Source organism: Haliotis rufescens, unplaced genomic scaffold, assembly GCF_023055435.1.
Source record: "Haliotis rufescens isolate VD_foot unplaced genomic scaffold, xgHalRufe1.0.p SCAF_11, whole genome shotgun sequence".
NCBI classification, from domain to species: domain Eukaryota; kingdom Metazoa; phylum Mollusca; class Gastropoda; order Lepetellida; family Haliotidae; genus Haliotis; species Haliotis rufescens.
In genome coordinates, this window is record NW_025963791.1 from 23,024,044 (window position 1) to 23,051,882 (window position 27,839).

General features: G+C 43.5%; 1 protein-coding gene across 1 annotated transcript; it reads right to left on the bottom strand.

The window, feature by feature from the left end:
* Positions 1 to 27,839, bottom strand: LOC124132809 (radical S-adenosyl methionine domain-containing protein 1, mitochondrial-like). Its single transcript, XM_048392419.1, has 16 exons — positions 27,777 to 27,839; positions 25,191 to 25,393; positions 24,293 to 24,345; positions 23,608 to 23,714; positions 21,493 to 21,625; positions 19,530 to 19,575; positions 17,121 to 17,182; positions 15,058 to 15,163; positions 13,986 to 14,078; positions 12,423 to 12,473; positions 10,549 to 10,602; positions 8,564 to 8,627; positions 6,499 to 6,634; positions 5,582 to 5,737; positions 4,749 to 4,844; positions 1 to 2,287 (listed from the first exon to the last, which is right to left on the bottom strand). The coding sequence occupies exons 2-16, from the start codon at positions 25,344 to 25,346 to the stop codon at positions 2,284 to 2,286; spliced, it is 1,317 nt and encodes a 438-aa protein (XP_048248376.1). The 5' UTR covers positions 25,347 to 25,393; positions 27,777 to 27,839; the 3' UTR covers positions 1 to 2,283.

The following is a 27,839-nucleotide window of genomic DNA, read 5'->3' on the forward strand; positions in this document are numbered from 1 at the left end:
TGCCTGTGAACAACTTTATTCAGAAAAAAAGTATCCAATTCAGTCCAGTCGGCAATATTCGGTTGAATGATGGCCGAGTATGTACATGAACCACGTCTGCAGTATACATGTTCTTGGGGAATGGTTCATGGCTGCCATTTTACTTTAGGTTTGAAGGCCAAGTCCAGCCGTAACAGTGATTGTCTCATGGCGTGTCATGTCACATATGATTTGAAGGCCAAGTCCAGCTGTAACAGTGGTTGTCTCATGGCGTGTCATGTCACACTAGGCTTGAAGGCCAAGTCCATCTGTCTCATGGCGTGTCATGTCACGTTTGATTTGAAGGCCAAGTCCAGCTGTAACAGTGATTGTCTCATGGCGTGTCATGTCACACTAGGTTTGAAGGCCAAGCTCAGCTGTAACAGTGATTGTCTCATGGCCTGTCATGTCACGTTTGATTTGAAGGCCAAGTCCAGCTGTAACAGTGATTGTCTCATGGCGTGTCATGTCACACTAGGCTTGAAGGCCAAGCCCAGCTGTAACAGTGATTGTGTCATGGCGTGTCATGTCACACTAGGTTTGAAGGCCTAGTCCAGCTGTAACAGTGATTGTCTCATGGCGTGTCATGTCACACTAGGTTTGAAGGCCAAGTCCAGCTGTAACAGTGATTGTCTCATGGCGTGTCATGTCACACTAGGTTTGAAGGCCTAGTCCAGCTGTAACAGTGATTGTCTCATGGCGTGTCATGTCACACTAGGTTTGAAGGCCAAGTCCAGCCGTAACAGTGATTGTCTCAGGGCGTGTCATGTCACATTTGATTTGAAGGCCAAGTCCAGCTGTAACAGTGATTGTCTCATGGCGTGTCATGTCACACAAGGCTTGAAGGCCAAGCCCAGCTGTAACAGTGATTGTCTCATGGCGTGTCATGTCACACTAGGCTTGAAGGCCAAGTCCAGCTGTAACAGTGGTTGTCTCATGGCTTGTCATGTCACACTAGGCTTGAAGGCCAAGCCCAGCTGTTACAGTGATTGTCTCATGGCGTGTCATGTCACACTAGGTTTGAAGGCCAAGTCCAGCCGTAACAGTGATTGTCTCATGGCGTGTCATGTCACGTTTGATTTGAAGGCCAAGTCCAGCTGTAACAGTGATTGTCTCATGGCGTGTCATGTCACGTTAGATCTGTAGGCCAAGTCCAGCCGTAACAGTGATTGTCTCATGGCGTGTCATGTCACATTTGATTTGAAGGCCAAGTCCAGCTGTAACAGTGATTGTATCATGGCGTGTCATGTCACACTAGGCTTGAAGGCCAAGCCCAGCCGTAACAGTGATTGTATCATGGCGTGTCATGTCACGTTTGATTTGAAGGCCAAGTCCAGCTGTAACAGTGATTGTCTCATGGCGTGTCATGTCACACTAGGCTTGAAGGCCAAGCCCAGCCGTAACAGTGATTGTCTCATGGCGTGTCATGTCACACTAGGTTTGAAGGCCTAGTCCAGCTGTAACAGTGATTGTCTCATGGCGTGTCATGTCACACTAGGTTTGAAGGCCAAGTCCAGCTGTAACAGTGATTGTCTCATGGCGTGTCATGTCACACTAGGTTTGAAGGCCAAGTCCAGCTGTAACAGTGATTGTCTCATGGCGTGTCATGTCACACTAGGTTTGAAGGCCTAGTCCAGCTGTAACAGTGATTGTCTCATGGCGTGTCATGTCACACTAGGTTTGAAGGCCTAGTCCAGCTGTAACAGTGATTGTCTCATGGCGTGTCATGTCACACTAGGTTTGAAGGCCTAGTCCAGCTGTAACAGTGATTGTCTCATGGCGTGTCATGTCACACTAGGTTTGAAGGCCAAGTCCAGCTGTAACAGTGATTGTCTCATGGCCTGTCATGTCACGTTTGATTTGAAGGCCAAGTCCAGCTGTAACAGTGATTGTATCATGGCGTGTCATGTCACACAAGGCTTTGAAGGCCAAGCCCAGCTGTAACAGTGATTGTCTCATGGCGTGTCATGTCACACTAGGCTTGAAGGCCAAGTCCAGCTGTAACAGTGGTTGTATCATGGCGTGTCATGTCACACTAGGCTTGAAGGCCAAGTCCAGCTGTAACAGTGGTTGTCTCAGGGCGTGTCATGTCACACTAGGTTTGAAGGCCAAGTCCAGCTGTAACAGTGATTGTCTCAGGGCGTGTCATGTCACACTAGGTTTGAAGGCCAAGTCCAGCTGTAACAGTGATTGTCTCATGGCGTGTGATGTCACGTTTGATTTGAAGGCTGAGTCCAGCTGTAACAGTGATTGTCTCATGGCGTGTCATGTCACGTTAGATCTGTAGGCCAAGTCCAGCTGTAACAGTGATTGTCTAATGGCGTGTCATGTCACACTAGGTTTGAAGGCCAAGTCCAGCCGTAACAGTGATTGTCTCATGGCGTGTCATGTCACATTTGATTTGAAGGCCAAGTCCAGCTGTTACAGTGATTGTATCATGGCGTGTCATGTCACACTAGGCTTGAAGGCCAAGCCCAGCCGTAACAGTGATTGTATCATGGCGTGTCATGTCACGTTTGATTTGAAGGCCAAGTCCAGCTGTAACAGTGATTGTCTCATGGCGTGTCATGTCACATATGATTTGAAGGCCAAGTCCAGCTGTAACAGTGATTGTATCATGGTGTGTCATGTCACACTAGGCTTGATGGCCAAGTCCAGCTGTAACAGTGATTGTATCATGGCGTGTCATGTCACGTTTGATTTGAAGGCCAAGTCCAGCTGTAACAGTGATTGTCTCATGGCGTGTCATGTCACACTAGGTTTGAAGGCCAAGCTCAGCTGTAACAGTGATTGTCTCATGGCCTGTCATGTCACGTTTGATTTGAAGGCCAAGTCCAGCTGTAACAGTGATTGTCTCATGGCGTGTCATGTCACACTAGGTTTGAAGGCCAAGCTCAGCTGTAACAGTGATTGTCTCATGGCCTGTCATGTCACGTTTGATTTGAAGGCCAAGTCCAGCTGTAACAGTGATTGTCTCATGGCGTGTCATGTCACACTAGGTTTGAAGGCCTAGTCCAGCTGTAACAGTGATTGTCTCATGGCGTGTCATGTCACACTAGGTTTGAAGGCCAAGTCCAGCTGTAACAGTGATTGTCTCATGGCGTGTCATGTCACACTAGGTTTGAAGGCCAAGTCCAGCTGTAACAGTGATTGTCTCATGGCGTGTCATGTCACACTAGGTTTGAAGGCCTAGTCCAGCTGTAACAGTGATTTTCTCATGGCGTGTCATGTCACACTAGGTTTGAAGGCCTAGTCCAGCTGTAACAGTGATTGTCTCATGGCGTGTCATGTCACACTAGGTTTGAAGGCCTAGTCCAGCTGTAACAGTGATTGTCTCATGGCGTGTCATGTCACACTAGGTTTGAAGGCCAAGTCCAGCCGTAACAGTGATTGTCTCATGGCGTGTCATGTCACGTTTGATTTGAAGGCCAAGTCCAGCTGTAACAGTGATTGTATCATGGCGTGTCATGTCACACAAGGCTTTGAAGGCCAAGCCCAGCTGTAACAGTGATTGTCTCATGGCGTGTCATGTCACACTAGGCTTGAAGGCCAAGTCCAGCTGTAACAGTGATTGTCTCAGGGCGTGTCATGTCACACTAGGTTTGAAGGCCAAGTCCAGCCGTAACAGTGATTGTCTCATGGCGTGTCATGTCACATTTGATTTGAAGGCCAAGTCCAGCTGTAACAGTGATTGTATCATGGCGTGTCATGTCACACTAGGCTTGATGGCCAAGTCCAGCTGTAACAGTGATTGTATCATGGCGTGTCATGTCACGTTTGATTTGAAGGCCAAGTCCAGCTGTAACAGTGATTGTCTCATGGCGTGTCATGTCACACTAGGTTTGAAGGCCAAGCTCAGCTGTAATAGTGATTGTCTCATGGCGTGTCATGTCACACTAGACTTGAAGGCCAAGCCCAGCTGTAACAGTGATTGTCTCGGGGCGTGTCATGTCACACTAGGTTTGAAAGCCAAGTCCAGCTGTAACAGTGGTTGTCTCATGGCGTGTCATGTCACACTAGGCTTGAAGGCCAAGTCCAGCTGTAACAGTGATTGTCTCATGGCGTGTCATGTCACACTAGGCTTGAAGGCCAAGTCCAGCTGTAACAGTGGTTGTCTCATGGCGTGTCATGTCACATTTGATTTGAAGGCCAAGTCCAGCTGTAACAGTGATTGTATCATGGCGTGTCATGTCACACTAGGCTTGATGGACAAGTCCAGCTGTAACAGTGATTGTCTCAGGGCGTGTCATGTCACACTAGGTTTGAAAGCCAAGTCCAGCTGTAACAGTGGTTGTCTCATGGCCTGTCATGTCACACTAGGCTTGAAGGCCAAGTCCAGCTGTAACAGTGGTTGTCTCATGGCGTGTCATGTCATACTAGACTTGAAGGCCAAGCCCAGCTGTAACAGTGATTGTCTCAGGGCGTGTCATGTCACACTAGGTTTGAAGGCCAAGTCCAGCTGTAACAGTGATTGTCTCAGGGCGTGTCATGTCACACTAGGCTTGAAGGCCAAGTCCAGCTGTAACAGTGATTGTCTCATGGCGTGTCATGTCACACTAGGCTTGAAGGCCAAGTCCAGTTGTAACAGGGATTGTCTCAAGGCGTGTCATGTCACACTAGGTTTGAAGGCCAAGTCCAGTTGTAACAGGGATTGTCTCATGGCGTGTCATGTCACACTAGGCTTGAAGGCCAAGTCCAGCTGTAACAGTGATTGTCTCAGGGCGTGTCATGTCACACTAGGTTTGAAAGCCAAGTCCAGCTGTAACAACAATGATGGTATCAAGGTATCCAAAACATCCAGCCCAGTGTCTGAAGCTCGAAGTCCTCTGAAATGATACATGGTCACAATGAATATATATTCATACAGTTGATTCCTACATAAACTTGCAAAGATGATACACAGCAGCAACTACACTAAATCAAGGCGAGCACTGACAATTCAGAATCAGCCCACACAGTGAGTCCTACTTTGATCCAATAAGAAGCCCAAAGTGGTTGGTTGGTTGGTTGGTTGGTTGGTTAACGCCACATTCAGCAATATTCCAGCTATATGACAGCGGTCTATAAATAATCGAGTCTGGACCAGACAATCCAGTGATTGACATCATGAGCATCGATCCACGCAATTGGGATACGATGACATGCATCAACCTGGGATACGATGACATGCATCAACCAAGTCAGCGAGTCTGACCACCCGATCCCATTAGTCACCTTTTACGACAAGCATAGTCGCCTTTAACGGCAAGAATGCCAAAGTGAGTGACCTGGCTTTATATACCCCAAGCTGGCTGATGAGTCATTAAGAGATAAACAGTCCCATTACCATCTCCTCCTACCAGGTACCCCTTCACTGCTGGTGAACAGAAGCATATTTCAAACAAAATCTCTTGCCAGAGGAGACTCATTAACAATTATTTTAAGATTTCACATTAGTTTAAATAAAACATGTTTTTTATGCAATATCTACTATATTTCCATGAGCCTATGGTTTGGGAGAAAAAACCCCAACTAATTAATACTAAAAGCATCTGAAGTTCTCTTTAACAAGAAACGCCTGTACCGGGTGTCGAGGTGCAGCAAGCCCTGGTCCCGGTAAGACTGGATGGTGCCTGAGTGATGGAAGATGTCCTGAAGACCAAGAGGAGAAACCTCCTCCCATCTGTCATGTGATATCCCCCAGCCTGTCCTAAGTCCTACCGCCACCATCTCCTCCAAACTGGACAGAAGAGCAACACGTCACCTTTCTCACTACGTCCACACTTGAAAGTATCTTTCTTCATACAATCATTCATTTACCAATTCATTACTTTGTTTAGGTCCATTTGGAAATTATAAAAACTAAAACAAATGCAACTGTTTTTTTCTCTTCCCATTGTAACAAATCAAAGCAACTCAAGAAACTCTGAGTCTGTTCAGAATACTACTTTAAGGCAACATGAGTTACCTCCCTTGCTTGTCTCAAAACTCCTTCACAGTCAGTAAGTATCTTTATAGTGGAGAGGGCTCCCAGAAAGGGCTATGGCTGTGAGTTTGAATCTAAACGAAGGACTTCTTATCTTGGAGTTTCTTTTCTACACAAGGATGTGTCAATATTTATCAAGTGGAAAAAAATTCTATATTGTACGTTCCTAACACATCAAACAAATCCTTGTCATTTATCAAATGATGTTTTGGTTTGAATCATCTTGGAAAATTAATGGTTCTATTTTCCTTGGTCAGGTTCAGTGTCGGAAATAAAGAAATTGCATTAGAAGCTGCAGACCCCAACTAAGCTCTTTTGGCCCTCATTCAAAACAATGCAGCTTATTGTGAAAGAAAAAAAATAAACACATAGATAGAGTCACTGCAGGCATAAGGACCCATACACGTTTGAAACCATGAGCCCAACACAAGATCTACCTGCCACAGGCCTATGGGCAGGGGCTTATTTCAAACACTGGGCAAGTCAATATTTTCAGAGCATCGTCACCAGCTTACTGATTTAGAAGTGTCTGTGGAACTATCTTGCGCGTAGCGTTCCCGAAGGCCTCAACCTCCCTCATCCAGATGTCTGGCTCCAGGGTCTGCACCCGCGCCTGTCTGGTACCCGCCACGTAGAACCTGCCATGGGCACCTAGGACATGATGGACACAGCAGTAATTAGCATTGTCTAAGAGTTATCTTGCCCCTGACTAGCAATTTGGAAAAAAGTCTCTCTTTTTTTTTTATCATAGTTCTTATTTTCTTAAATTAACATTGTATTTTGATATGGAATTCAATGCAATATTATGAAACTAAGCATCAAAATCTCTACCTATTTATTGGTCTTGTTAACAATACAGGTTACCTTATTTAATACTTATTACATGAATTGGGAAATTTATAATTCCAAATCGGGTATTTTTAATGACATTGGCTGCCAGCTTGGGGCCAAATATTGGGCTCTGAGCAGGTAAAGATAAATCCCTAGGATCCTCCAGGTGATGCCAGAGAGGATTCCCTAGGTGATGACAGTGGATCCCCCAGGTGATGCCAGAGTGGATCCCCCAGGTGATGAGAGTGGATCCTCCAGGTGATGAGAGGGGATCCTCCAGGTGATGCCAGAGAGGATTCCCCAGGTGATGACAGTGGATCCTGAAGGTGATGCCAGAGAGGGTTCCCCAGGTGATGACAGTGGATCCTCCAGGTGATGACAGTGGATCCTCCAGGTGATGACAGTGGATCCTCCAGGTGATGACAGTGAGAATTCCCCAGGTGATGACAGTGGATCCTCCAGGTGATGACAGTGGATCCTCCAGGTGATGACAGTGGATCCTCCAGGTGATGCCAGAGAGGGTTCCCCAGGTGATGACAGTGGATCCTCCAGGTGATGCCAGTGGATCCTCCAGGGGATGCCAGAGAAGGTTCCCCAGGTGATGACAGTGGATCCTCCAGGTGATGACAGTGGATCCTCCAGGTGATGCCAGAGAGGATTCCCCAGGTGATGACAGTTGACCCCCCAGGTGATGACAGTGGATCCTCCAGGTGATGACAGTGAGAATTCCCCAGGTGATGACAGTGGATCCTCCAGGTGATGCCAGAGAGGGTTCCCCAGGTGATGACAGTGGATCCTCCAGGTGATGACAGAGTGGATCCTCCAGATGATGACAGTGAGAATTCCCCAAGTGATGACAGTGGATCCTCCAGGTGATGACAGTGGATCCTCCAGGTGATGCCAGAGAGGGTTCCCCAGGTGATGACAGTGGATCCTCCAGGTGATGCCAGAGAGGGTTCCCCAGGTGATGACAGTGGATCCTCCAGGTGATGCCAGAGAGGATTCCCCAGGTGATGACAGAGTGGATCCTCCAGGTGATGACAGTGAGAATTCCCCGGGTGATGACAGTGGATCCCCTAGGTGATGACAGTGGATCCTCCAGGTGATGACAGAGTGGATCCTCCAGGTGATGACAGTGATGATCCTCCAGGTGATGATCCTCCACCCTTGCCGAACTAGGCTGGAATTCCGTGGCTCGATCATAGCACCACCAGTGGCTATTACAAGTTATGTTCCTTCTATGTCCTCCTATTGACCAATCAGATTCCACCTCTCATATCACATGCATTTGCTTCAAACAAAATGGTAGCACCAAGTCAAGACCAAATAAAATGTGCCTTACTTTGCAAAGTGCATCAAATCACTTGAGCACCTGGATTATAAACATGAAAAGATTTGAAAAATATCTGTTAACGGTACACATGCTCAGAAAATCCTGCAATCGACCAAAATCTGCACGTCAGTCGCCATGTTGTTTATGAACCGGATGTCGATTTCATTATACGATTTTGACTTGACTATACATAGACCTTTTAGTCCATAATTCCAGCCTAGTTCAGCAAGGGTGGGAACTGGACATTTACAGTCAATTGACTCCCGTGCCTCAGGAAGATGGTTCCAGCATGATGCTGGCAAACCAAGTATCATGATCAAGGTAAATATCAGATCCATAGGGATGCAACTCTGCACCGCACCTTGAACTTGTTTTTGCTGACTAATATCCTGAATCTCAGTGTGCTTGTGACCTACCTGGCCCAACACCTATATATGGCATCCCTCTCCAGTAGGTCAGGTTGTGGGTGCTGTATGCTTCCTGGTGAAAGACATTATTATCAAGATAAGTGTTGTTATTTATCTAGTTTCATTGAATTGTTCTATAATGAGAATTAGGCACACAGTAGGTCTGTCCAAAACAGACCCTCTCGGAACTCAAATTTAGTCAAAGAGTTTAGTTTAAGCAGAAGTATTAGTGAATGAGTTTGGTTTGATCTCTGATGCATCTTCTTTCATGATCACAGCTGGTGGGGGGTGGGGGGGGGGTGGGGGGGTGGGGGGTGGGGGGGGTTGGGGACCAAGAATTGGCTTCACACAGAAGGGAGGTCAAAACGGCCGTATGTCAGAAGGCCTCAAAACCTCAAAAGGTAAAGTCACAATGGCCTCAACAAGAAAGTCAAAAGGGCCACACAAAAAATATAGACAACAAACTCAATTATTAAGTCACATTAGGTCTACATTGTCCATATAACAAGGAATACCTTTAACATTTAACTATTCTAACTATTCTGAAAGGACAACAAAGAGATTATTTTGCATAGGCGTCAGAAGTGGGGAGGAGTGATGGGGGGTGGGGGGTGGGGTTGGGGGGTTGGTGGTGTGTGTGTGTGTTATGTGAGGGGTCCAGGACCCCCCAGGGCCACCCTACCCAACCAGGTTTTTGAAGAAGAAAAAAAAGTAGCCAACACAAAGTCTTAACAATACTATCCTACATTTAGTGATTATATGAATTTTATTGGACTCGAATATTATGATCCTATCAACATACTTCATATCCTATCTAAGGTATGAAAAGTTACAGGTGCTTATCGCAGCTCACTAGTCACAACTGGTTACCTTCATAATTGGCTACAGAGAAATTAATCTTCCTGAAGACACGTTTGTGTTTAATTTTGAATCTCTAAACTATTGTTGCAAAATGGCTGTCCATGCGTATTTAGAATCTAAATAACTTAGACGAACTGGTCCATAGACAGACAGACAGACAGACAGACAGACTATCACGGACAAAGGACAAAAACATACCACTGACCCTCTGTCACACAATAAATATGGGCTCACTCTGGGATCAGGAAGATGTCTTGACTTAGGGTTTTGAGGCCGTTCTGACTACAACACACACAGGTACCCATGGGGACTTGTGCCAGGGCCTTCACCATGATCAGCCAACATCAAAACCACCAGGTTAAACAACAGCCCCAGTATTGGTTAACATGCAATAAGCAAGTAGCCCTTGGTCAATTTATTTGTAACTCAATAAATACCGGAAATGACAATAAATATATGCTTCATTTCTTATACTTTCTTTTCTATTATTCTTCAGGGGCGGTCAGGTAGCCTAGTGGTTAAATCGTTCGCCCGTCACGCCAAGGACCCAGGTTCGAATCCTGACATGGGTACAATGTGTGAAACCCATTTCTGGTGTCCCCTGTCGTGATAATGCTTGCTTATTGCTAAAAGCGATGTAAAACCAAACTCACTCACTATTATTCTTCAAGTACATGTTAGTGCTGAGTGGAATACACTCTTATAACAAATGTTATATTTGGGATAACACTTTCTTAGTAAAGTACAGATTCTCGTACATTTTTGGGTTGAGTCCTGTCCAGAAAGTGTTATCCCAAATATAACATGTATTACAATTGACCACTTTCTAAATGGCATTGTGTATTCATAGCTTCGGCCATGGGAGCCGTGCCAATTTACACTTGTCAGAGGGGTACTCAAAGTACGTTATCTAGACTACCAGTTGTCGGACTTCCATTTATGTGGAAGCCTCGGTGGCTGAGTGGGTTAGATCGCTGACTTTGTGTGCTGGCGATCAGGTGCCTCACTCTGGCAAGGGTGGGTTCCAATCCCGGAAATATAACATTTCTTACATTTGACCACTTTGTAAATGGCATTGTGTATTCGAATACACTCTTGTTGATTAAGCTTCATTATATGTATGTTTTTCATACCTGTTTTGCAAAGTTTGACACTTCATATCTCTTGTATTCATGATCGGAGAGAATCTGAAATGTAAAATATATTTTCTGCAAATCATTTTCTTTCCTTGTATGATCACATATTGTTTATGTAATCATTTCTCTGATATGTCTCAGCTAGCCTCTCAGTTTGACTACCATTCATCTTTTAGCCTATATATATTGTTCATTTCTCAGCCTATCGCTTAGCACAGCACCCTGGTTACAGCACAGTACCCTGGTTACAGCACAACACAGTACCCTGGTTACAGCACAGCACAGCACAGCACAGCACCCCGGTTACAGCACAGTACCCTGGTTACAGCATAGCACAGTACCCTGGATACAACAGAGTACAGTACCCTGGTTACAGCACAACACAGTACCCTGGTTACAGCACAGTACCCTGGTTACAGCATAGCACAGTACCCTGGATACAACAGAGTACAGTACCCTGGTTACAGCACAGGACAGTGAGTGAGTGAGTGAGTTGGGTTTAATGCCACTTTTAACAGTATTACAGTTATATTGTGGCATGTCAGCTTAATGTGGGAGGAAAGCCTGAAGTGATGCAGGTCTCAGACGTTTACCACTTCGGTGAAACCCACAAGCACGGGTATGGTGCTGACAAACCTAGAAATATAATAAGGGCGAACCAGGATTCGAACCCACAATCATATTTTTCTGGCATGCCCAAGGGACTCTGCACAGGGAATCATTGCACCTTAGACGACTGGGCCACCAGCAGAGGACAGTGTCCAGGGTACGGCACATCACAGTACCCTGGTTACATCACATCACAGTACCCTGGTTACAGGACAGGGGAGTACCCTGGTCACAGCACAGCACAGTACCCTGGTTACAGCACAGGATAGTACCCTGGTTAGAGGACAGGACAGTACTCTGTTTATAGCTCAGCATAGTACCCTCGTTACAGCACAGCACAGTACCCTGGTTACAGCACAGCACAGTACCCTGGTTACAGCACAGGACAGTACCCTGGTTACAGCACAGGACATTTCCCTGTTTATAGCTCAGCATAGTACCCTGGTTACAGCACAGCACAGTACCCTGGTTACAGCACCCTGGTTACAGCACAGTACAGTACCCTGGTTACAGCACAGCACAGCACAGTACCCTGGTTACAGCACAGCACACTGGTTACAGCACAGTACAGTACCCTGGTTACAGCACAGCACAGTACCCTGGGTGCAGCACGGGACAGTACCCTGGTTACAGCACAGGACAGTACCCTGTTTATAGCTCAGCATAGTACCCTGGTTACAGCACATCACAGTACCCTGGGTACAGCACAGCACAGTACCCTGGGTACAGCACAGGACAGTACCCTGTTTATAGCTCAGCATAGTACCCTGGTTACAGCACAGTACAGTACCCTGGTTACAGCACAGCACAGTACCCTGGGTACAGCACGGGACAGTACCCTGGTTACAGCACAGGACAGTACCCTGTTTATAGCTCAGCACAGTACCCTGGGTACAGCACAGCACAGTACCCTGGGTACAGCACAGGACAGTACCCTGGGTACAGCACAGCACAGTACCCTGGGTACAGCACAGGACAGTACCCTGTTTATAGCTCAGCATAGTACCCTGGGTACAGCACAGCACAGTACCCTGGGTACAGCACCCTGGTTACAGCACAGTACAGTACCCTGTTTATAGCTCAGCATAGTACCCTGGGTACAGCACAGCATAGTACCATGGTTACAGCATGGGACAGTACCCTGGTTACAGCACAGGACAGTGTCCTGGGTACAGCACAGCATAGTACCATGGTTACAGCACAGTACAGTCCCCTCGTTACAGGACAGTTCAGTACTATTGTTTTCACATATATCTGCCTACCTGGACCGCAGCCTTGTACATGGTCGCCACATCATCGGGGGACGGCATCCGCTAGAAACAGTCACATCAAGACATAGTGCCTGATACAAGTCAGCCTAATTGATATTACATAGAGACATCTTCTTCTTTTATTGAAGACTTTCTAAAGGAGGACTTATGAATCAACATGGATCTAAAGGAGCTTTTTTCAAAGGTTGCAAAAATATCATTGCAGTGGTCAAGCTCTCATTCCCCTGTTGTACTGATGTGACCACTGTGTGTTTACCGACATCCTTAAACAGCTATACTGACCACTGTGTGTTTACCAACTTCCTTAAACAGCTATACTGACCACTGTGTGTTTACCGACATCCTTAAACAGCTATACTGACCACTGTGTGTTTACCAACTTCCTTAAACAGCTATACTGACCACTGTGTGTTTACCGACATCCTTAAACAGCTATACTGACCACTGTGTGTTTACCAACTTCCTTAAACAGCTATACTGACCACTGTGTTTACCAACTTCCTTAAACAGCTATACTGACCACTGTGTTTACCAACTTCCTTAAACAGCTATACTGACAGCTGTGTGTTTACCGACATCCTTAAATAGCTATACTGACCACTGTGTGTTTATCGACATCCTTAAACAGCTATACTGACCACTGTGTGTTTACCGACATCCTTAAACAGCTATACTGACCACTGTGTGTTTACCAACTTCCTTAAACAGCTATACTGACCACTGTGTGTTTACCGACATCCTTAAACAGCTATACTGACCACTGTGTGTTTACCGACATCCTTAAACAGCTATACTGACCACTGTGTGTTTACCAACTTCCTTAAACAGCTATACTGACCACTGTGTTTACCAACTTCCTTAAACAGCTATACTGACCACTGTGTGTTTACCAACTTCCTTAAACAGCTATACTGACCACTGTGTGTTTACCAACTTCCTTAAACAGCTATACTGACCACTGTGTGTTTACCAACTTCCTTAAACAGCTATACTGACCACTGTGTGTTTACCGACATCCTTAAACAGCTTTACTGACCACTGTGTGTTTACCGACATCCTTAAACAGCTATACTGACCACTGTGTGTTTACCAACTTCCTTAAACAGCTATACTGACCACTGTGTGTTTACCAACTTCCTTAAACAGCTATACTGACCCCTGTGTGTTTACCGACATCCTTAAACAGCTATACTGACCACTGTGTGTTTACCGACATCCTTAAACAGCTATACTGACCACTGTGTGTTTACCAACTTCCTTAAACAGCTATACTGACCACTGTGTTTACCAACTTCCTTAAACAGCTATACTGACCACTGTGTGTTTACCAACTTCCTTAAACAGCTATACTGACAGCTGTGTGTTTACCGACATCCTTAAACAGCTATACTGACCACTGTGTGTTTACCGACATCCTTAAACAGCTATACTGACCACTGTGTGTTTACTGACATCCTTAAACAGCTATACTGACCACTGTGTGTTTACCAACATCCTTAAACAGCTATACTGACCACTGTGTGTTTACCGACATCCTTAAACAGCTATACTGACCACTGTGTGTTTACCAACATCCTTAAACAGCTGGGTTCCTCTCTCCAGGGTCAGCTGATAAAGTGACAGGTGCTTGTCACATATGTCTATCATCTGCATATCGAGAAAACAACAAGTCATCACAAGTTTCTAAAGGATTTCTCTCTGCATCATTTGTCTAGTCCTCCATCTATATGTAGATCAAGTTACATTACATAATTCCTAAAAGAGTTTAGCCACTATGAACACATTCTTCATTCATACCAGAAATTATCACTAGTAGGCAGCTACTCAATAACTCAGTTCAGATGCCACTATTTTAAATCCCTTGCCCATGTATGCCATATTTCATAAATAACAAGGATTTGATATTCTTCAGTTGGGAGGGAATCTTGAATTTATCCTAAATACATAATTTGTTCCAGGATAATATTGGAAAAAAAATAAAATTCCTTTATGTTACAAAAATAGGTTGGACATGCTGGATGTCCAGAATAAAATGTCTACTATAACAGGAAAGAATTGTATGAGCTGAAGCAGCAGATGACTAAACACATATTCTGTCTCCCAACAAACCAGTCTGCTATAAACATACCAATCTCATTAAAATCAGATCTTAGTTCTCGCTACAGCTAAACAAAGATCTGAAGACATCTCATTAGGGGTCACATCAGAACGACCTTTCATCCGACCAATCAGAGCGTCGCTTACCAGATCATGAAAGTGACAGTTGGAATGTGATTTCTCATCATGCAACCTCGAAAACTTTAACATGGGGTATTTCGAAAGATACTTACTGGTTTAACGACTGAATCCTTACAATCTTGACCATCTATTAGCCATTCCAGGATATTTTTTTGTTCAGGTTTCAAATTTGTAATCGAGAATTTGTCAAAATATGCTTCGAAGCGTAGTCGCCAATTTGAAATTAGTGCCGTAAAGCTTGAGAAAGCTGTCTTCTGATAGCTCATTCCATTGGTCGATCAAAGTTCGCGCAAGGTCGGTCTGACATGACCCGTAATGGGATGTCCTCAGATCTTTGTTTAGCGATAGCGAGAACTAAGATCTGATTTTAATGAGACTGTACACATACTTGTCGGAGCTCAGCTAGCCAGGCATGAACAGTCTGTCCTGGAAGACCAAACATCAGATCCACAGACACACGGCCAGGAAACAAGGCCCTACCCTCCCTGATACACCTGCAAAATGGATGGGTGAGATGGTGAGATTGGTGGTGAGACGTTAGCGTACCAAGGGTTGTTGTTTGATGTTAAATGCTGCACTCAACACCATTCCAGCTGTAGGATGGTGGCCTGTACATAATAGAGTCTGGTGAGTGAGTGAGTTTGGTTTTACGCCGCTTTTAGCAATATTCCTGCAATATCACGGCAGGGGATACCAGAAATGGGCTTCACACATTGTACCCATGTCAGGATTCGAACCCGGGTCTTCGGCATGACAAGTGAACTCTTTAACAACTTGGCTACCCGACTGCCCCTAATAGAGTCTGGACCGGGGTTTGAATTTATGACCAACAATCCATGTCACTATTAAGTTGCCTTGTACGCCAAGCCTAGTATTCTAGGGACTTATTCTAACTTGAAATCCCCAGGCAGAAACAGAGTGAATATGGTTTCATGCCACTTTAAGCAATGTTCCAGCCTTGTCATGGCAGGAGTACACTAGTAGTGGTTCACACATTGTATCCGTGGGGAATCAAACCAAGGACTTCAGCATGATGAACAAACAATTTAACCACAAGACTATGCTACCCCCAAGACTACACAGCACAATGACAGTATAGAGCAAAACTGTTTATCCTCCCAAATAGAGGTGTCTTCTCCTATTGCCTACAGTGCACTTTGCCTACAGTGTTATCAAGGCACACAATAGCAAAAATTCATCCCTCTACCCTAATGAACTTATCCAAGCAATACCATTGTCAACAAACAATGAATATTTTTACACGTGTATTAGGCTTGCAGTTTATTTTATATATATGAACATAATAAAAAATGGATAATAAATATTTGATACTTCTCACAATGTAAAATCCAAGATTTGATCACCTGATAATCTTATTACACATATATATAGTTTATTATAATCTCCTACTAATTTTGGAGTTTCTCTTATTCTTGTTCAATCTTTTCCATAGCTGGAACTGCTCACTAGCTCCTCATGGGGTTTAGATAACAATAGCTTGACTATGAACACAACTATTGTTTCAAAGGATTAATAACTCATGACTACGCACATCTACTGGGTGTTGAGAGGAAATACCAAGCTGCAGTTTTAACATAAATACCCCACTCAGTCACAGTAAACTGACTCCGAGCCGACAACTCCTTGTTTTAACACCTTAATACCGAGCACCAGGCAGGGTACCAACAAGTACCATCTTTAAAAGTCGTAAAGTATGATGCGGCCGGGGATTGAACTCTTACCTTCCAGACACTCTAACACTATGCCACGGGGGCGGTCTCTCCATAAATGAACAGAAATGTTGTCAAATTATAGTGTCCACACTATTTCACTCTTTGTTTTCATTATGACACAAGCACCAAAATTTTGAATGCCGACAGACTGTTCTGATAGGTGTAGAGTGCTTCACATAAATCAAATGTTGACAGGCCGAATGCGTGCACTCATTCGTCGTCACTCACCCCTTTCCGTAACCTGTAAGATGACTCGTCCCCCTATCGATGAGTGTCATGTGCGAAAATATGACAAACCAATCAGAATGCGCGTATGATTTCAAGTTGTTCATCAAAGAATCACTCAGAAATAATTGTGATTTTACATATGTCTTGCATCTAAAAATATACCAAGACACAGTTAAATGTGTTCAATCATACTGTATAATTCTGCATGTCCAGGTGTGCTTTAAATTGCATCTGAAATATATATAACACATGGGGAAATACATGTGAACCCTTACGCAACGAGTTGACAATTGTTTTAGATATGCCCGTTTGCGCTAAGACTGAACCCGGTCGCAAAATGGCCACGAGAGGGGCACGAGTTGCTATCCGGCTTGTCCCGGAATAACAAAAGTTGGTCACGAATGTGTGTGCACTGTCAGCAGCATGGATAACCTCATACCTCTCATCATTTAAACCTCTACCACTCTACCAGGTCAAACCACCAGCTCACCTTTCAGCCTCCTCCACAGTGTGGTCCCTGCCCAGGACGGAGAGGTTGTCTTGTCTCAATGACTTGAACAAAAGAATAGCATTTCTAAGGTAAATGATGAAAGGGTAACTGTTCACAGAGCAAGGCTATGTTAAAGAACAGACTTTCATCACCCTCATAGCCCTTGGACGGGTAACTGTAATGGGGACGATGCAGGGCTCAATAGCAATATTCACAAAATATTACATAACTACGCGTTGTGAGTAGTGACAATAATTAATAATGTGTTCCAAATACTTCTGGCACATGTAGTTTGCTGCTAAGAATATATATAATAACATCAAACTTGCTCCCATGAATAAATGTCAATATTCATACCATGACAAACTCTACTGTTTAGTTTCATCTGATTTTATGCAATATTTGCCATTGCTGAAGATACAAACAATCAACAATGACCTTTTTCACAATGATGTGACAGGTGAAATAGTGAATATAATTAGTTACGTAAGCTTAATGTGGAGGGAAAGACCAACATGACCACTTTTGTGAAATCCTCATGCACAGGTATAGAGCTGAGACACATATATAATATCATTATCTGAGAAAATCTAAGATTCAAACACACAAGCGCCTCAAACATTTGGACCACCTGTGACCCCTCCCCATCTCAACAGCCAGTGTCAACACCTGTGCCCCCTCCCCCACTCAACAGTCAGTGTGAACACCTGTGCCCCCTCCCCCACTCAACAGCCAGTGTGAACACCTGTGCCCCCTCCCCCACTCAACAGTCAGTGTGAACACCTGTGCCCCCTCCCCCACTCAACAGTCAGTGTGAACACCTGTGCCCCCTCCCCCACTCAACAGCCAGTGTGAACACCTGTGCCCCCTCCCCCACTCAACAGCCAGTGTCAACACCTGTGCCCCCTCCCCCACTCAACAGTCAGTGTGAACACCTGTGCCCTCTCCCCCCACTCTACAGCCAGTGTGAACACCTGTGCCCCCTCCCCCACTCAACAGCCAGTGTGAACACCTGTGCCCTCTCCCCCCACTCAACAGTCAGTGTGAACACCTGTGCCCCCTCCCCCACTCAACAGCCAGTGTGAACACCTGTGCCCCCTCCCCCACTCAACAGCCAGTGTGAACACCTGTGCCCCCTCCCCCACTCAACAGCCAGTGTGAACACCTGTGCCCTCTCCCCCCACTCAACAGCCAGTGTGAACACCTGTGCCCCCTCCCCCTACTCAAGTCAGTGTGAACACCTGTGCCCTCTCCGCCCACTCAACAGTCAGTGTGAACACTTGTGCCCTCTCCCCCCACTCAACAGTTAGTGTGAACACTTGTATGTGCATTTCCACATCCTATGTACAGCCTGATGCTGGAGACCCATTGTGTCCTATGTACAGCCTGATACTGGAGACCCATTGTGTCCTATGTACAGCTTGATACTGGAGACCCATTGTGTCCTATGTGCAGCCTGATACTGGAGACCCATGGTGTCCTACGTACAGCATGATACTGGAGACCCATTGTGTTCTATGTACAGCTTGATACTGGAGACCCATTGTGTCCAATGTACAGCCTGATACTGGAGACCCATTGTGTCCTATGTATAGCCTGATACTGGAGACCCATTGTGTCCTATGTACAGCATGATACTGGAGACTCATTGTGTCCCATGTACAGCCTGATACTGGAGACCCATTGTGTCCTATGTACAGCCTGATACTGGAGACTCATTGTGTCCTATGTACAGCATGATACTGGAGACCCATTGTGTCCTATGTACAGCCTGATACTGGAGACCCGTTGTGTCCTTTGTACAACCTGTTACTGGAGACCCATTGTGTCCTATGTACAGCCTGATACTGGAGACCCATTGTGTCCTATGTACAGCCTGATACTGGAGACCCGTTGTGTCCTATGTACAGCCTGATACTGGAGACCCATTGTGTCCTATGTACAGCCTGATACTGGAGACCCGTTGTGTCCTATGTACAGCCTTATACTGGAGACCCATTGTGTCCTATGTACAGCCTGATACTGGAGACCCATTGTGTCCTATGTACAGCCTGATACTGGAGACCCATTGTGTCCTATGTACAGCCTGATACTGGAGACCCATTGTGTCCTATGTGCAGCCTGATACTGGAGACCCATTGTGTCCCATGTACAGCCTGATACTGGAGACCCATTGTGTCCTATGTACAGCCTGATACTGCAGACCCATTGTGTTCTATGTACAGCTTGATACTGGAGACCCATTGTGTCCTATGTGCAGCCTGATACTCGAGACCCATTGTGTCCTATGTGCAGCCTGATACTGGAGACCCATGGTGTTCTATGTACAGCCTGATACTAGAGACCAAATGTGTCCTATGACACACACAGGCTTGGTGGAAAGTAGAAACAAAACAATGAGCTCATTACCTGTACTCCAATAGAAAGTCGATTTACACCTGCATCACAGAATTCTCTGAAAAAACAAGTTATGCCTGTGTAGTAAAATCAGCAAATGGTTGATGTGTAACTGTATGTTAAACAGAAATGTGACATGTTCAAAAGAATAGTGATGTGTTCAACGGTATAGCAATATATTCAACAGTAATGCAATATATTCAATAGTAATGTGATGTTTTCAACAGTAATGCAATATTTCAACAGTAATGTGATGTATTCAATGGTAATGCAACATATTCAACAGTAATGTGATGTGTTCAATGGTAATGCAATATAGTCAACATTAATGTGATGTGTTCAATGGTAATGCAATATATTCAACAGTAATGTGATGTTTTCAACGGTAATGCAATATTTCAACAGTAATGTGATGTATTCAATGGTAATGCAACATATTCAACAGTAATGTGATGTGTTCAATGGTAATGCAATATAGTCAACATTAATGTGATGTGTTCAATGGTAATGCAATATATTCAACAGTAATGTGATGTTTTCAACGGTAATGCAATATATTCAACAGTAATGTGATGTATTCAATGGTAATGCAACATATTCAACAGTAATGTGATGTGTTCAATGGTAATGCAATATAGTCAACAGTAATATGATGTGTTCAATGGTAATGCAATATATTCAACAGAAATGCAATATATTCAATAGTAATGTGATCTGTTCATCAGTAATGTGATGTGTTCAACGGTAATGCAATATATTCAACAGTAATGTGATGTGTTCAATGGTAATGCAATATAGTCAACAGAAATGTGATGTGTTCAACGGTATAGCAATATATTCAACAGTAATTTGATGTGTTCAATGGTAAGCAACATAGTCAACAGTAATGTGATGTGTTCAACAGTAATGCAATATATTCAACAGTAATTTGATGTTTTCAACAGTAATGCAATATATTCAACAGTAATGTGATGTGTTCAACGGTATAGCAATATATTCAACAGTAATGTAATGTGTTCAAAGGTAATCCAATATATTCAACAGTAATGTGATGCATTCAACTGTAATGCAATATATTCAACAGTAATGTGATGTGTTCAACGGTAATGCAATATATTCAACAGTAATGTAATGTGTTCAAAGGTAATCCAATATATTCAACAGTAATGTGATGCATTCAACAGTAATGCAATATATTCAATAGTAATATGATGTGTTCAATGGTAATGCAACATAGTCAACAGTAATGTAATGTGTTCAACGGTAATGCAATATATTCAACAGTAATTTAATGTTTTCAAAAGTAATGCAATATATTCAACATTAATGTGATGTGTTCAACGATAATGCACTATATTCAACAGTAATGTGATGCGTTCAATGGTAATGCAATATATTCAACAGTAATGTGATGTGTTCAATGGTAATGCAATATAGTCAACATTAATGTGATGTATTCAACAGTAATGCAATATATTCAACAGTAATGTGATGTGTTCAACTGTAATGCAATATATTCAACATTAATGTGATGTATTCAACAGTAATGCAATATATTCAACAGTAATGTGATGTGTTCAACGGTAATGCAATATATTCAACAGTGGTCTGTTGAATATGCAATATATTCAAGAGTAATGTGATCTGTTCAACATTAATGTGATGTGTTCAACGGTAATGCAATATATTCAACAGTAATGTGATGTGTTCAACGGTAATGCAATATATTCAACAGTAGTCTGTTGAATATGCAATATATTCAACAACTGGGTCATGTGTGGTCCCCGCATTCAAGTGGATAACAAGAGACTCTGCCAAAAATGGTATTTGAGACTTTTAATATATCCCTACACTTCTTGCCAACACTTGTCAAATTGAAGTCATACTTTAAATATTTTGACTGTATTCTTCAAAAAGCTTTATAAAACGGTTAAAGTGGACATTGTTCATTATCAAATAATTGGACAAAACTAACCTCAAGCGATTTGTCTCCAGAGATGTTGGATTGGCCTCAAGAGTGATCTCCCCTGAGTCAGGCAGTGTTACCTGTGCTTTGACTTGATTAATGATACTTGCAATCGTGTCTGCGCTTGCTAAACTTGGGGTCCCTGGGGCAAACACAAAGAGAGGGAGTATATCCCATCAGCATCATGGCTCCGGTCACATACTCTACCCCAATCTCATTAAAATCAGATCTTAGTTCTCGCTACCGCTAACCAAAGATCTGAGGAAATCCCATTACAGGTCAGAACAACCTTTCATCCGACCAATCAGAGCATCGCTTACCAGATAATGAAAGTGACAGTTGGAATGTGATTTCTATTTCTAATCATGCAACCTGGAAAACTTTAACGCAGGGTATTCGGAACGATAGTTACAGGTTTAACGACTGAATCCATACAATCTAGGCCATCTATTAGCCATTCCAGAACATTCTTTTGTTCAGGCTTCAAATTTTTAATGGAATATTTGTCAAAATATGTTTCGAAGCGTAGTCACCAATTTGAAATTAGTGCCGTAAAGCACAAGAATGCTGCCTTCTGATTGGCTAATGTCGACTTCTTGTCAGTCCTTCCATTGGTTGGTCAAACTTTGAGCAAGGTTAGTCTGACGTAACCCGTAATGGGATGTCCTCAGATCTTTGTTTAGCCGCAGGGAGAACTAAGATCTGATTTTATGAGATTGATTCTACCCAGGAGCAGGATTCAACCCTGGACTGCATGAACAGCAAATGCTTTAACTACCCAAATAAAGATGGAAATTAACCCAAAACATCTACTAGCCAGAATAATGATAACAAAAAGCAATACCCCCCAAAATGTTTGAAATTTTAGCAACCCTGGGGATACCTTTAACATTAAGAAAACTGGTCCGGGCTAGCAGACTGGTGAATTCCACCCCTCTAAAAATAAGACTTGCTTATCATAACTTCAAATAAATATTCATTAATGACTTTGCTCATCTTGTTATTGTGGGAAAGGCAACAGCTAGATCATAACAGTGAGTGAGTGAGTGAGTTGGGTTTAACGCCGCTTTTAACAGTATTCCAGTTATATCACGGCGTGTCAGCTTAATGTGGGAGGAAAGCCTGAAGTGATGCAGGTCTCAGACGTTTACCACTTCGGTGAAACCCACGAGCACGGGTATGGTGCTGACAAACCTAGAAACATAATCGGGGCGAACCAGGATTCAAACCCAGAATCATAGGTTTCTGGCGTGCCCAAGGGACACAACTCTGCACAGCAAATCACGGCGCCTTAGACGACTGGGCCACCTGTGCCCCCCTAGATCATAACAGCTTGTACACCAGGGGTGTTACAAATCACCAATGTATCAATGCATTGTGACCTTACACCTGGCAATACAACACACAATACGCCGACTCATGTATCAATTTACATTCTATTCTGTACGGATTTTCATAAAGTAATATTTATGAAGGTTTGCAATAATCGGGCCTGATAGATTACCAGTATATCTTTCATTCCCATATGATTGCATGATACTATTACAACAAGCCTGAATTTAACCCATCATGCAAGAAAAACACAAACTGGTTGATAGCAACAATAATTTGTCAGCTGGGCTTCAAGGAACACGGAACATTTCATACAAAAAAAATGAAGTATTGTGATATGTATCATATTGTGGTCCATATAATATTTGTTTCTTTGTTGTTTAACGCAGCACTCAGCAATATTACAGCTATATGACGGCGGTCTGTAAATAATCGAGTCTGGACCAGAAAATCCAGTGATTGACATCATGAGCATAGATCCACACAATTGGGATACAATGACATGCATCAACCAAGTCAGCGAGCCTGACCACCGGTGCTGTTAGTCGGCTCTTACGACAAGCATAGTCGCTTTTTACGGCAAGCATCGGTTGCATAAGACCTATTCTACCCCGGATCTTCACAGGTAGTTTTGTATAATGATTTGCATCGAAATGTGAGGTATGCGTATTGTGACATCCATTCTGTTAATGTGTTTCAACTTAGAGCATCACATCAGGGTTTAAAACCAAAATTTCCAGAAACTGTATGCATAATTAGCTAATATTACTTGAATAGAATCTATGTTCCTACCTCCTCCAAAGAAGATTGATGCTATGCTGGACACGCCACTGAGCCTGATGAGAGTTTCAGTCTCCCTCACAAGGTTATCTCTCATTCTCTCCTCGTTGACATTGCGACTGGAACAAAACAATAAGTCTAATGACACCTTCCTGCTTGGCAAAGTGACGAGGAATACAGGGTGAGATGAGGTGAAATGGAGTTTAACATCACTTTCAAGATTATTGCACTTATATAGCGACATGCAAGTGTGTGTGGTTGGGTTAGGTCAAATAGCGTGCGTGCGTGTGTGTGCTAGTCCGGACTAAAGCCGATTTAAAGTGCTAGATCACTGAGAACATGCTACAGTTTAACATGAATACCCCAGACACAGGAAGCTGACTCCATGGTGACCAGTCCTTGTTTTAACCCCTTAATTAGGAGCGCAAGGCAGGGAAATAACAAGTGCCATCTTATAATGACTTTTGGAATGATGCAGCCTAGGATCGAGCCACCCACCTTCCGCTCTGTGGGAAGACACTCAATCCACTGGGCCTTCATGAGGCAGTTCGAGGAATACAGGGAGGGAATGCTATTCGTACACTGCTTTGAACAGTACAAACAGCGACCCATGAACATTCCCGAATTTATTATTTCTGTTGTATGTTTACCAGTGACTGAAACCTCTGCTTCTCTTCAATGTCTACTCAATACTTACTCGATATACTTGTTGAAGTTGCAGTACGTACATCGTCTCTTGCAGTAAGGCCACTGAAAACACAATAGGTTTCAGCAGTGGGTGTAATGATTCACGGTGCCAAAGTTTCGTATTGACAAATCACTTTTCTATACTAAACAATGCATGTATATACAAGGGCAAGATGTGCTGACATTTCAAGAGACTCTTTTCACACCAAACAGTCTGTACCTAGTCTGACCAAGACATAATAGTATTACCTGTACATTGTTTCTGTTGGGATTCAATAGAAGATCATTGCATTGTATTTAGACACTGATTAGTTGTAATGAATGTAGTACTATTAAGTGTAAGCAGTGGTGAGAAAGTTATGATATTTAGATGCCTGAATTATCTGTAAACTTCCTAAATAGCATGGATGGATGTCAAGCATTATAGAAACATGTTGAATAACATGTGTGGTTCAAGTGACCTCTGGACTGGTTTGGCACTGTGTTGAAAGTGATGGAAGCTAGTTAGACTATATAAGTGGGACGGGCACGTGCCTGTCATCTCACATTTCATTTGACATTACATCAAGATCAGCTTCTGTGTGAAGATCACCTATCACCCCTGATTCCCAGCCTAGTCCTATCTCGGAAGCTTGACCACTGTTAGGGATAGGTAAATATTATTATCAATGAACTCTTTGCTATCACCACTGCCATCATATTTTGTATTTGTTACTGCCATTAAATATTGTACTGCCATTGCAATTGCTGTGCAGTAATTTGTATTGACCTTTAAACCTAGTTAATTGAGTAAGACAATTGTTAATTGTATACCATTTGTTGGGTGTTTCACACTAAATTCTTTTATGCACAGATTTCTGGGTTAACTAATTGTTTCAATATGGGAATCGACACGTAACAATACTTACATGGACATACAATGCAGCACTTCTTTCATATTTTCGTTCCTTTTTTTCCACATTCACTTTTTCGAGATGTGACAGTTTTGACGACTGACTGTCATTGGCCACACTGCAGAGACTCCTCCTACACCGGCTAATGACTGACAGGTGTTTTGATCTCATTGTTTTACTATCTTTTGTTCAACAAAACTGCCAATTCAGCTCTCATCCTGTAATACATGAATAAAGAACCAAGCATAAATTTCCTGTGAACATGCTTGAGTGGTTTAGATGTGAGGTGAAATGGGGTTTAACGTCGCGTCCAAGATTATTGCACTTATATAGCGACGTGCATGTACGTGTGTGTGTGTTTGTGTGGCTGCTTGTACTAGTCCGGACTGATGCCGATTTAGAGTGCTAGCCCACTGAGATACCATGCCGCAGTTTAACATGAATACCCCACTCAGACACAGTATACTGACTCCGAGCCGACCAGTCCTTGTTTTTAGCCCCTTCATGCCGAGCACCAGACAGGGTAACAACAAGTACCATCTTTTAACGTCTTTTGGTATGACGCGGTCGGGGATCGAACCCCGGACCTTCCGCTCTCCAGGCGGACGCTCTACCACTAGACCACGGAGGCGGTCGAGTGGTTTAGAAGTTCGATATGCATCTTATGATAGTATAGAAGATCAACATCTCCACTAGCAATGTGATTACCTGGTACCATGTATGTTTTCATCTGTGCATTTTGTTTTGTCATAAACAGTGACTACCACTAATAAAATACTCAGATTGGCACTCCCATGAGATGAAAGTGAGTTGGTAGTCACCTAGGTGCCCAGCTGCTGTATCTGCCTATTGCCTAGTGTAGCTGTTTAGTGTGGTTTCATATTATTATTTATTCTATAAATAAACTGCTTGTATCGTGCTTGTAAATTATTGCTTTTTTATTGTTTGTTTCTTTTTCGTACAATGCCGCTCTCAGCAATATTTCAGCGATATGACAGTAGTCTGTAAATAATCAAGTCTGGATCAGACAAACCATGCAGTAATTGACATCATGAACATCGATCTATAGGCAAATTGGGATACAATGACAAAAATCAAAGAGGTATAGAGATGTACGTCTTTGCATGCATCAACCAAGTCTGCGAGCCTGACCACCTGATCCCGTTACAAGCGTGAGTTTCTGACCTGAAGGCCAATTCTAACCGGGATCTTCAGGGGTAGCTTGTAAATCACTAACACAGAAGCGTTCGAATCAGTGAGGGGAGTAGTGCACTTTACCAGGCGCACTTTTTCAGATCCAATTAGCGCTGTGGGGGCTCAAACACGCTTCGCCGGCTCACCGGCTTGGCTAATTAATGCGTTAATTAGCCGACGCTCTACCACTGGACCACGAGCGCTATCACATGTAATCAGTGCTCGTTTATCGGGTCATTAGCACCCCCTTAACAAGCATGCGTAATTCAGAAAACAATGAATTGCGCATGCGTGTGACGTCACTGTCCGCTCTCCCATTAATCTTTTCTTGAAACCACACCCACCATTGTTTATGTCAACATGACTGACCAGTCGGATTAACTAGATTAACACTTGAAAAGGTAAGAAATTATGGCTAACCCTTGCCCAAAGCAAGCTAACCCTAAGGACCGAAAAGGGGTGTTGGATCGTAATGACGTGTAAGTTTCCCTAAGAACGAAAAGGGGTGATGGATTGTAATGACGTGTAAGTTTCCCTAAGAACGAAAAGGGGTGATGGATTGTAAAGACGAGTAAGTTTTCCTAAGACCGAAAATGGGTGTTGGATCGTAATGACGTGTAAGTTTCCCTAAGAACGAAAAGGGGTGATGGATTGTAAAGACGAGTAAGTTTTCCTAAGAACGAAAACGGGTGTTGGATCGTAAAGATGTCTAAGTTTCCCTAAGACCAAAAACGGGTGTTGGATCGTAAATACGTATAAGTTTCCCTAAGACCGAAAACGGGTGTTGGATCGTAAAGACGTGTAAGTTTCCCTAAGACTGAAAACGGGTGTTGGATCGTAAAGACGTGTAAGTTTCCCTAAGACCGAAAACGGGTGTTGGATCGTAAAGACGTGTAAGTTTCCCTAAGACCGAAAACGGGTGTTGGATCGTAAAGATGTGTAAGATTCCCTAAGACCGAAAACGGGTGTTGGATCGTAAGGATGTGTAAGTTTCCCTAGACCGAAAATGAGTGTTGGATCATGAAGCGAGAATCACCTGAGCGTGAGGCACTAACGGTATAGCGAGACAGCGGTAGCACTATAGCGGTAGCACTATAGCGCGGTTATTGACTGAATGGAAGAGCTCGGGCTGTGCCCGGTAAACTGCATTGTTGCCTCAGTGAGCTCTGTTGCTCAGGTACTACTACCAGAGACCACTATCAATGTTCCATGTTAACAGCAAAGTAGTACATAATCCATCAGAGCACAGGACTTTTTAGCATTCATATTCATGTACCAAACCATGCATACTTTGCCTCCGGAGTCTGAAAACTCTCTAAAAATGTGTTTCTAACCCTAATCGAATACTTTTATCTGACATTTCATTTTGAAATTTACAGCGTAAATGAGCTGACATCAACATATTACCCAAACATAACACACACTCAGCACCGACGCACGTTCTTATCATTCTCTGAAGTGTCCGATATC